The sequence below is a fragment of the Chiloscyllium plagiosum genome, chromosome 31, assembly GCF_004010195.1.
Source record: "Chiloscyllium plagiosum isolate BGI_BamShark_2017 chromosome 31, ASM401019v2, whole genome shotgun sequence".
Classification (NCBI taxonomy): domain Eukaryota; kingdom Metazoa; phylum Chordata; class Chondrichthyes; order Orectolobiformes; family Hemiscylliidae; genus Chiloscyllium; species Chiloscyllium plagiosum.
Genome location: NC_057740.1, coordinates 22,263,269 through 22,275,355, shown reverse-complemented (window position 1 = coordinate 22,275,355; position 12,087 = coordinate 22,263,269). Strand labels below are relative to the sequence as shown.

The 12,087-nt window shown below is 37.0% G+C and overlaps 1 protein-coding gene across 18 annotated transcripts in view; it reads right to left on the bottom strand.

Moving 5' to 3' along the window:
- Nucleotides 1–12,087, bottom strand: part of LOC122565310 (protein unc-13 homolog A) — a 428,982-nt gene that overhangs the window by 85,113 nt on the left and 331,782 nt on the right. For all 18 annotated transcript variants that reach the window (XM_043721144.1, XM_043721135.1, XM_043721136.1 and 15 more), the window contains one exon: nucleotides 304–430. In XM_043721144.1, coding sequence (XP_043577079.1) covers nucleotides 304–430 — 127 coding nt within the window. The remainder of the gene's footprint in view (nucleotides 1–303; nucleotides 431–12,087) is intronic.

Here is a 12,087-nt window from a genome sequence, read left to right as displayed (position 1 = left end):
GGTGGGGGAATGGGTATGGGTGAGATGCTCTTCAGAAGGCCGGTGTGGACTTGATGGGCCAAATGGCCTCTTTCCACACTGTAGGGATTTGATGATTCGCTGAATATTTGAGGCACACAGAAGAAATAAAAGTTGTTGTTGCAGGTTTCCATTTGACCGCTGTTCTCATGGAGCCAAATGCCAATAGGCGACTGCTCTAATTAATTACACTTTTGTTAACATCTAAGGTTAGAACTGCTTTGAAAAACCCAACACTTGCTGTACCAGGAGTTACATTTCTGAATTGATTAAATGAGTACTTACGCAGGGTACTCTGGGACTGAATTCTTAAAAGCTGGAAGGTCTTTTACATACTCGTTATACAGCCACTTCACTTTGAAGTGTAGATTCATGTAATCTGCGCTTTTGCAGAGTCTGTGCTTTTCATGTTCTGAAAGGCAAAAATATGATAAGTTTGTAAAGAAATTACAACGTTTTGCAGTAGAATGAAAAGTTCCAATTGTTTTCATTCAGAGTTGCCATGCACGTATTTGTAAATGCAACAAATTTTCTGCATCACTTACATTTGTTTTGCTACAATTATAGATCACATTTCATGGTGAAGTACCTCAGTGTCTTTTGCAATTGCCAGTGAGGAAATTGTGTGCCCAGAATATTTAATACTCAATTTAATACCTGCTTAATGTCATGCCCTTGATGACCTACTGTATTGCTTTTGGTTTTCATACAAAATTTAATTAAAACATGAACAGTCCAAAAATATTTGGTAAGAATTTTATAGGTGGCAGATTTTCCTGTCTCACCATGACAAGTCCTGATCGCAACACTCAACAAGGAGAAAACAGCAGTAAGGAATGTCCCATGTGCAAAGGGGCCCATTAAAGAACAGCTTGCCTTTCTTACCCGAGGTTCCACAATTAACATCACTATGAAAAAGGTACTGAGCAAGCTATTGAGATTGAAGCTAGATGACTCTCCAGTGCCCGATAACCTACAGCCTAGGGTTTTAAATGAAGTTGCAGGAGGGATAGTGGATTCATTGGTTATATTTCAAAATTCCCTGGATGCAGGAAAGGTTCCAGCAGATTGGAAAAATGCTAATATAACTCCCTTCAAAAAGTGAGGGAGACAGAAAGTAGGAAGCTACAGACCAGTTAGTTTAACATGCATCTTTGGGAAATTGTTGAAATCCATTGTTAAAGAAGAAATAGCAGGGCATGTGGAAAGTCAAAAAACAATCCATCAGAGTCAGCATGGTTTTGTGAAGGGTAAATTATGTTTGAATAATTTGCTAGAATTCTTTGAAGATTAACAAGATTTTTAATAATGGGGATTCTGTAGATTTAGTATATCTGCCAAAAGGCATTTGATAAGGTCTTGCAGAGAAGTTAACACACAAGGTAGGGCCATGAAGGCTTAGGGTTAGTTTATTAGCTTGGATAGAGGATCAGCTAATAAACAGAAAGCAGATAGTTGGGATAAAGTTGACTTTATCTTGTTGGAAACATGTAATTATTGGAATACCACAGGGCTCAGCCCTTGACACCCAACTATTTACAGCCTATGTTAGTTTCTTGGGTGTAGGCATAGAAGGTACCAGAGCTAAATTTGTAGATGACACTAAAATAGGTGGGAAAGTAAGTTGCACTAAAGAATAAGAAATTTACAAATGGCTATGGATAGGTTAGGTAAATGGGCCAAAGTTTGGCAGATGAAGTGTAACAAGGACAAGTGTGAGGGACCTCGTGCATGTCTTGAAAAAAAAAGTATACAAGTAATAAAGAAAGGCAAATGTCATTTTGACATTTCTTGCTAAAGGAATAAAATTTAGAAGTAGGGAAATATTGCTGCAACCACACAAGGCATTGGTGAGACTGCACCTAGAGTACTGAATGTAATTTTGGTCCCCTCACTTGAGGAGAGGTGGAGTTGCATTGGAGGCAGTACAGAAGAGGTTTACTGGATGATTTCAAAGATGAGGTGCCTGTCTTATTAAAAGAGATTGAGCAGTTTAGGTTTCTGGAGTTTAGGAGAATGAGAGGAGATAGAATTGAGGACAAGATGCTAAAGGGGTTGACAAAGTAGATGTAGAAAGGATGTTTCTTTTTGTGGGGCAATCTAGAGTGAGAAGTAATAGTTTTAGGCTAAAGGGTAGCAGATTTAAAACAGAGATAAGGTGAAATTACTTGTCCCAAAGGATCATGAATCTGTGGCACTCATTATTATAGAGAAGTATTTGCTGAGACACTAAGTAAATTTGAGGAGGCGATAGATAGTTTTTTAATTAGGAATGAGTTGAAGGTTTATGGAGAGTGGGCAGGAAAGTGGAGCTGAGGCTGAACTGAGATCAGCCATGACAGTATCAAATGGCAGAGCAGGCTCGAAGGAATGAATTTTTTTCTCCTGCTTCTAGTTCTTATGTTACGTCTAAGATGGGAGACCTGCCAAGTTTGTCCTCATCCATGAATAGGTGGTCACTTTGGGCCTCAACTGGAGTATAGGCACATGGGAAGATGCTTGCCACTTCCCACCCACTGTAAAATTGTAGCTAGGTTGGTGACAGATGGAAGCATAGTGGGAAGGCCATCCACAGAACTTTACATAGTAATCTGCCTGCTCATCCCCTGTCAAAGCATGATAACATAACTCTTTATAACTGAACCTGTTTGACACTGAAAATAACTGGTGCAAGAACACAGCAAAAAAATTCCTTGGATGAGGCTAGCTTTTGTTTGGCAGAAATAAATGAGAGCTCTTAGAGGCAGCGTATGAGCTGGCAAACTAGGTTAGAAACATGGAACTGAAAAATGCATTGCTGGAAAAGCGCAGCAGGTCAGGCAGCATCAAAGGAGCAGTAGAATCAACGTTTTGGGCATATGCTGCTCCTTTGATGCTGCCTGACCTGCTGTGCTTTTCCAGCAACACATTTTTCAGCTCTGATCTCCAGCATCTGCAGTCCTCACTTTCTCCTGGAAACATGGAACATCATGTAAATAGTGCAGGAGATGCTAGAGATGTGTGTGTTTACCCCAGAAGTGACCAAACCCTGGGGGTGCTATTGGCTGATCAATTGTAAAGGAACACTGAAAGCTACATGACTAGATGTGTCATTCCTCACAGTAATATGGCACTGTGTAGCCACACCATTCCACAAAGTATACAGAGTAGATCAGGGCTCCTTTCTGACAACATCGCCTCCACCTATGAGTATCAGTCTTTAGGCATGCTACTACAAACCCCCTCTCCCACTCACATTACTTTAAACAGTTGTACAAACTATTTAAAATAAATGTTTGAAGTATAATTTGGCTGTTAACTCATGCTTAATTTACTTTGGATCCAATTTGTGTTAAAGTTATAAAAAACTATAATCTTTTTGCAAACTTATTCATTCGTGAGTCTAGAGTAAATTTAACTACTTCGGTTTACAATTTCTCTGTTGTAACAGCATTTATTCCAAAGTATTCTCTCATAGAATCTGATTTTTCTGACAAATTGTTTGATAAGGCAAATATCACACAAATTTATATCAGTGTTTTAGTTATATAACCCAATATTAAATCATTTTCAACACCACAAACAAGGCAAAAACAACATTTCTTTTGGCTTTTGATTATTTTATGTTATTTATATTTCAGGATAACTTTAGGGTTCAGAACAATTTAAAATGAGAAATGTCTTTTCTATAGCTTATGTGGTTAATTCATTGAGTTGATTTGCTATAAAAATAACAATTTTTAAATAAAACTGGAGATTAAAACAACTTTCTTTTAAAAAAAAGGCCAATGTGAAGGGTAGGCTTTCAGTAAAAGAATTTACTGCTATGTTAATGCCTTAAAGCAAAAAACTGCATGCCTGGCCAAGAATGTTTTTGAAGGTTAGTAGAGATGCAGTTTATCAAATAATCCAATTAACAAGATAGTCCCAGGGTTGCTGCAGCCAAAGCTGAGCCAACTGGGGACTGCTGCCAGTGGCATTATTTGTCATCGGAATGTCGAGATCTCCTGTCTCCCAGCTTGCTAATTGAAGTAAATAGCTATTTCAGGCTTATGTGAATGGAATCTCATGATATCCTTCCCTTTAAAGCCACTTATGTTAAAGGTTATGCCCTATAACGTAAATGCTGGCACTCTTTGATTTTCTGCTTTCTTTCTGAAACATTGATTCGAAGTGCCAGCCCCAATCCACCCATAAAGTAAAATCTGACTAATTTATAGCTTGTTTTCTAGACCGTTGAAAATTGCACTACATTCTTTAAGACTATTGGGAAACCACTTTAAGCAGAAAGTGCTTTCCTGGTCTTCCTCTTGCAGTAAAAACACGTTTTCCGTAATGAGCAATCTTTCATCATCACAAGGTTGCAAGTAATTTAGCATTGCAAAATACATACATGGTTCTGAAATGATCTTTATTTATACCAAGGCAATTTCCACCTGGGCTTTGGGCAGAGGAAATTAATCCTGTGTTGACAAGTTTTGAATATTTTTATGTTGTTGACTTCATTAATCTGTTCACAGTTAAAATTTAAAATAGAAGTGAATTAGACTAGTATTTGTGACATCTTGATTTTGTTGAAGTATTAACATTCTAATCACATGCTAGCCATAATTAATCAGGATTCTTCTAGACTAAATCATATTCAGTATGACTCAAATAATTAAATTCTAATTCTTCTTAAAAAGCTTGAATAAAATAGATAATTACATTCTCTGAAAAAAAGATAAAAGTAGTAAAACTGCAAAGTGGTTAGTGGAAACTTGATTTAACGACAATATTAATATAATCAACCCTTCATATTGAACATTTATTTTGAGATTTTAGATCTGTAACCATGAAGTAGCAGATGGCAATTCCCAAAGATCCATGGTCTAATTGCTCAGTCACTACTGAAGCGAAGAACTAAAATGCTACAGATCTTCTGCCACTGGCAATGAAGAGACAATAAGATATTCCATTCACTTTAACCCTTTTCTATTTGTTTGAAGTGGTAAAATGATGTTCAACTACCACTGCAGAGAAAACAATCTTTTTCTATTGATTGCTAATATCATCACGAAGCATATTATAAACTTAAAATAACTTGTAATGCGCTTTATGTCATAATACCTCATTCACCAGCTTAATAATAAACAGTTCTTAAAGTATTTTAAATTATTTGAAATTTAGTATAACTTGGTTTGAAGCCAATGATAAATCTATCACCAGCCTGAAATAGTCATCCTTACTGATATTAAACAATAAAACTCTTGTATAATGGCAATAATCTAGTTAGTGTCTCTGGAAATAAAATTGGATTAGTCAGTGAAATAGATGTTGTATTGTATGCTCAGCTATCAGTTCTAATTGCTTAACATTATCAGCATTGTGTACTTCCTGCAGTTTCCAGAATATACCTAAGCAGCAAGATCTGGGTGGCACCATGATTAGCACTGCTGCCTCATAGCACCCGGCATCCAAGTTTGATTTCAGCCTTGGGTGACTGTCTGGGTCTGGGTCCCGATGGGCCACATGGCCTCTTTCTGCACAGTAAATATTCTATTATTCTATGATCTTCAGAATGTTTTTGTCTGGAAAGTTTTAATTCAACATATGTAGAAATAATCAATTATGTTATTTATACCACTACTACTGCATTGATACAAATATATTTCAGATATCATTTAGAGTCAGACTAATATCTGCTTCAATTGCTTTTATATTGGTCTAGTTCAGGCTTTGGAATTCCTGTACCTATCAGCCAACGTTTAGTCTATACAGTTACATTCATTTCCCATAGCTTGTCTGCAAGCTTGTCAATCCTGCTAATGGATTTGTAACAGTATTAATGCTGGTTGCTGGCTCTCAGATTCCAAACTAAAAGACCAACTTTAAATGAAATGGTGTAAAAATGTTGTCAGTTGGCATTCTCATCTCACACCATTTTAAATGTTCTTTGTGTACATTTTAAACTAATGTCTGTTGCAACTGTTAAAGCTTTGTATAGATTTTTTTTAATGCAATGAAAAAGTAGACACTCCAATGTATACTTTTGTTGTATTAAAAAAAAATCATCTTATGTTTAGTACTAAAATCTTCAGTCACGACTCTTACCTGAGGAATGAGCACTAGGTAATTAAACTTAAGTATGCGGAATGAACATTTTACAGATAGTGATGAAGCCAATAATTGCTGGATAATTATAGCCCTAGTTGTCGCACTGTATCTTGAATTTAAAGGTGCTTCATAAGCAGTTTTCCATCTTGAACTGAGCAAGGTTAAAACAGATGAGCTCTACAACAATGCAAGTTACTCAGAAATTATTTGATATTTACAAAGTCTAAATATATAGCCTGGGGGTGGCAATTTTCTGCTCATTCAAATGGCCTGTTCAAATGTTGCTGATTTTTCAGATTATGGATGATTAGCCAGGTGAACACCTGCTGGAACGCTTACAGCAGGGATCTGTCAAAACTAAGCTTTTTTGCAACACTTTTCCACAAAATTGTGAAGAGATAAAATGGTCCACATCTTTAGCTAATAGCAATGAAGAGTAATGGAAGAGCATTATATTTTTTCCATTTACTTTAACACAGTGTGATTTTTTTTGGCATTAACAATTGAGATAAAAATTGAATACAGAAATGGAAAAACTTCTTGTTTTCTTTCAATCACACTTATGCAAAAAGTTTATTTAAAATGCAACATTCTCAGTGTTAGGGAGTAGAAAACATTTGCAACAGTACTGCTGGTATTATTTGCCAATCCAGGATAAACAGTATTGAAAGAAAACAGAATGATAACAGAAAAAGCAGGTTGGCGAAGTGAGGACTGCAGATGCTGGAGATTAGAGTCAAGATTAGAGGGTGCTGGAAAAGCTCAGCAGGTCAGGCAGCATCCGAGGAGCAGGAAAATTGGACGTTTCGGGCAGGAGCCCTTCATCAGGAATGATCTCCCAACAGTCAATTTGATACCTGATTGATTAGTTGGCTGAAATGAACACTCAAGGGGCTAATCAGAAATTCCAGATATGTGGATCAGATATTTTTTTCTTAAAATCAATATATGCACGAGGACAGGACATTGGAAATAGGAGACAGAATATGCCAATAAGCTGAAATGAGTCTGATCCACCAAACCACCATTGATGGCTGACGTTCTATCACAGCATTATTTTGCCTGCACTAACCCATATTCCTCGATATTTTTAATATCTAGTGTATCTAATATGCCAGTAAAACTCCAGATACTGCATTAATAATTTTAGAGACACTAGCACACTTATAAAGTTTACAAGTGAATGGAATTTTGCCTCATTAGTCAACCATTACTTCATCAGCAATAACTCTTACAGTTTGAAGGCTCAAGATGAGTTGATTACCAGTGATAATTGGCTCTTGTACTAGATTTGCATGGCAGGTGGCTCTGAAACAATTATAACAGAAGGATTAGGAGAATATTGGATAAAAATATTAATAGAACTGTCAGGGATTTGTCCAGGAGGTATTTAAGGAGACTTTTTATGGCTGTTTCTATTAAATGTTCTTAACCAGGGAATTTCACAATTTTCTGGATTTTCAAATGCTAATTTCTGATACTTCATTGCATCATTATGAATATTCAATGTAAGATTCAAATCTCTGAGATAAAATGATTGAGATCAGGTTCGGTGCTATTACTTGTTTTGTTCATCTTTCATTACATGTTGTATCCTACTGTTTGCACGGCACCAGGAATCCAGCTAGATTTCATTTTTTATTGTATTCCATAGGTGCAACATTAATTTCAAAACAATATTTTACACTTCCATTTTTTAATCAAAACATTCTTGTAAAGGATATTCTAACATATTTTGTAATATAAATATGCATCACTTGTATAATACTTTATGCCCAGTTGGAAGACTGGTGTAAAAACAAGTAATTAAGCTGCACTCCTAAATTACTACCACTCAAAATTACAACTTTTCATGTCACCACCGCAAGACAGTGCAAATCTTATGGAACATATTTGAAGTAACTACTTGAGACTGATGAGCAATAAATGAAAACATCTGCACCAAAATTACCATTTTATCTAAAGACATCAAAATCAGATAACTGAATCAGCTTCAAAGATTCACACATGGTAATTTCATATATTGGACAAGGAAGGTTGCCTGTGAGCATCAAGTTTGGAGTGGCAATAGATCTAAACTCAAGAATCTACAAATTTACTCCATGTTAACAGCTACTTTTGATCAACAAAAGGAGAAAAGGAAAGTGAATCTTTTTACGAATATTCCATTTGACGGTCAAAACCAAAAAGATAAATTGGAACAATATACACATTCCACATTCACTCTCTCACCCTAACCTTCGTTCAAAACCTGTTTTGATATCTAACAGCTGGACTTGTTCAATGAGCAGTGCAAGTCATAACTCTTCAGTGTCCAATTCTATAATTCATGAATTGAATTCAGGTATTTTTACAAATTTGATTCCTATGAGGTTACTGGGTGGTAATCTGAGGTGTCTAGACTTGTATCCTGCATCACACTCCCATTTAACTTCGGATAAATATGATATGACTGGTTGATTTCTGAGACTTGGTTCTGTTATTTGGATCTTGGTGGGTAATTTTGTGTTTAACTCAGTGGTCTGCCCCTGGTGTTGACAATCAGTGTTAACTGCTATAGGTTCTGGAGGCAGAGTCATACAGCACAGAAACAGACATTTTGGTCCAACTTGTCTGCGCTGATCAGACATCTCAATCTGACCTAGTCCCATATGTCAGCATATCCCTCTAATCCCTTCCTTTTTCTCTGAGTTTTAGGAATGTATTAAACCCTAACTTATTCCACTTTTCTTGGAACATTGCCATTGGATGGAGGTTCAGTTTCTGCAGAACTCCCGGCTCTGTACTTCCTGGACTTTCTTACATTATTTTATAGCTATGGGTCTAGCTCTTGTCCTTGTGTCTAGACTTCAACCAGTTTAAATTCAGTGGTCCTTCTTGGGCTAGCCCAAATCTCATGGACTTCTGTGCCTCCTATAGGGTTTCCAAATTTCTCCTGGCTCCTGACCTCTCAGCTGCTTCCTGTTGGTTTAATTTGAATAACTATTCCTGAGCCACTCCAAGCATCATGACTTTTACTGCCTTCTCAACCCTCTCCTGACAGCTATCCTAATCCACAGACATGCCTGAGCCGACACTGATCATTTTTAAAACTACAGACACTGATCTTGTAGTTTAAGCTTCTAGGGAATGCTGCAACTAACAATTTTACTTTGCATACCCTTGCAAAAGGAATTCGTAGATGGCTTCAATATGAATTGCCCAAACCAAAAGTGAGCTGCTCAAACCATTCATATACCAATTTTGGATGGTCAGGCTATTTCTTGAGGGTGCAATCTTTGTCTATATACCTCTTGCAGTAATAGGTACACACAGAGTTCCCTTTGCTGGCTCCTATCAAAGACTCTCTCCTTAAATAAAGTAAACTTTATGAGCTTTCCTCAGCAGCCTGTTCTAGAACAGCTATGCCTAATAAGGGACAGCCAGATCTAGTCCATCAAAATACGGAAGACATCCACTTCTCCTTCATCAAACTTAGAGGTTAAATGGGTAAACGTGAATACTTCAGCCGTCAAGTCTGAGCCGTATATCAGAAGATTTCTCAAAAGGAACCATCTCTGTTTCCTGCCATCCTCACTCTTTCTTTCTTCCTTTCCTAATCTTTTTTTCGCTTTCCTACCCCTCTTTCTATCTGAATTCTCTTACCCTTTGTTTTGTTGAAATTCCAGTTCTTACTTGGTTGTTCTAATTACTTTTTTCATTATCCTCAGTTTCCAGCTCTAAATACTTTGCCCATTTTGCAATTTCTGTGTTTGAAACTTTTGGCTGAAACTCACTGCTTAATGCTTAACTATCCCTTTTAATTCTAAGGACAAGGCTTTTATTTTTCCATAGAATATAGAACAATACATCAAAGGAACAGGCCCTTTGGACCACGATGTTGTGCTGACCATGATACCAAATTAAACTAATCCCTTCTGCGTGCCCTTGGTCCATATCTTTCCATCCTTGCATATTCATGTGTTGACCTAAAAGTTCCCTAAATACTCCTATCGTGTCTGCCTCCTGCACCAACCCAGATTCCTATCACCCTCTGTGTAAAAAACTTGTCCCTTGCACCTCCTTTGAACTTTCCCCTTCTCACCTTAAATGCATGCTCCCTTATATTAGGCATTTAAATTCTAGGACCTATGCACCTCACAATTTTATAGACTTCTAACAGGTCTATCAGCCTCTTCTGCTCCAGAGAAAACAATCTGAATTTTTTTAGCCTCTCCTTATAGGTCAAACCCTCTAAATCTAGGCAGCATTCTGGCAAACCTCTTCTACACCCCCTCCAAATGCTTTACATCCTTCCTGTAATGTGGTGACCAGAATTGAACACAATATTATATATGTCCTGCTCTATGAACGCAATAACATCAAACATGGACATCTTAGCACCATTACTGTATTAAAGGGTCACGAAAATGGTTTTACAGACATTTAAAAAAAAACTTTTGAAGGGACAATTTATTTCTCCACACCAATTCTTTCATTTGCATGTGGATATGTCTCAAATTAGCCACCAGATGTGCTGCAACTAAATGAGAGGAATTGGCTCTGCTCTTTTTATCCTAATTTGGATGGACTGCAACAATATTTTGCAAGCAAGTAGCGATCAGACTTCACCTAAATTTAATTAACTAGATAAAAAGGATTTCTTGACTGAATGGAAGATGAATTTTATTAAAATTACCCTAAAAATATATAAAATATGACATTAAATACATACACTCCACAGGTAATAATCTTTAAAAAAGTGGCGGTGCATACAGGAAAGTAAAAGTAGTTGCTGGTTTAAGTTTTTAACGTTTTATGCGAAAGTGTTATTAATCAGTCTTAAGTGTTTGTACTATATTTTAATAGATTGCAAAAGCCAAATAGTTACCTTTGAACTCTAATTTGAACTCTAGAGAAATTACATATTGTAAATCAAATGCAACCACAGATTGTTAACGTACATGCCAACAATTTATACATAAATACATTGCAACATGCATGTCATGGAAGTCCCAAGGTACTTCACAAGAAGATTTTAAAACTAAGTTTGGTACTGAGCCATGAGTCACATAGGTAAAAGATTACCAAAAGCTTGGTCAAAGAGATACAATCTAAGGAGCATCTTAAAAGAGGTAAGCAAGGTAGAGAGGTGATGGAGCTTAGGAAGAGAGCTCCAGAGTTCAAGGCAGCTCAAGGCTTGGGCACAAATGATGCAACAAATAAAACTGTCAATGCATAATGTGACATCAGTCCCAAGCCAGTTGATTGAAATATGAAATTACACATTTTTTTGATAATAAGAAGTTGTAGTCACATTTCTATTTGGAAAGTGGGTGGGGATTTGAGGGGTACAGGCCAGAAGACTCAACAGGTTATAAAACAACTAATCTAAACTGGGTCACAGTCCCAGAAAGCCAAGGCAGGTCTTCTAAAAAAGCCCTACTCAATGTTCAGCAGTTTCCATAGCTATCCCAAATTTGTGTCCAGGCCTGAAACTATCCTCATACCTCCCTCCCCTGAACAAATAGCTTTAAATTAAGGGGTGATAGATATAAAACAGATGTCAGAGGTAGGTTGTTTACTCAGAGTAGTAACAGCAACAACAGTAGACTCACCAACTTTAAGGACATTTAAATTGTCATATGGATGAAAATTGAATACTGTAGGTTAGATGGACCTCAGATTGGTTTTGCTTAAGTTTTGGACTTGCCAGCTGAAATAACTGCATAAAAGTTGGTATCCCAACACCAAGTTGCCCTTTACTTACACATGCATAGTGTAAAACACTGATCAAGCTAGCACAGAACTGGGTCCTAGAATGAGCAGAATCCCTGATGTCCCTGTTTATGTCTGTCAGCCAGGATTCCCTGATTGTGACAGGTTAACAACTCCAACCAGGGCAATATTCTATGAGGTCCACCTGGCTGACTCGGCCATTTCCACAAATGTGGGGGAGCTGCTGGCAGTAATTTCTGTTCTGGGCATTGCCCCAACAATGTGGCTACATCTGTA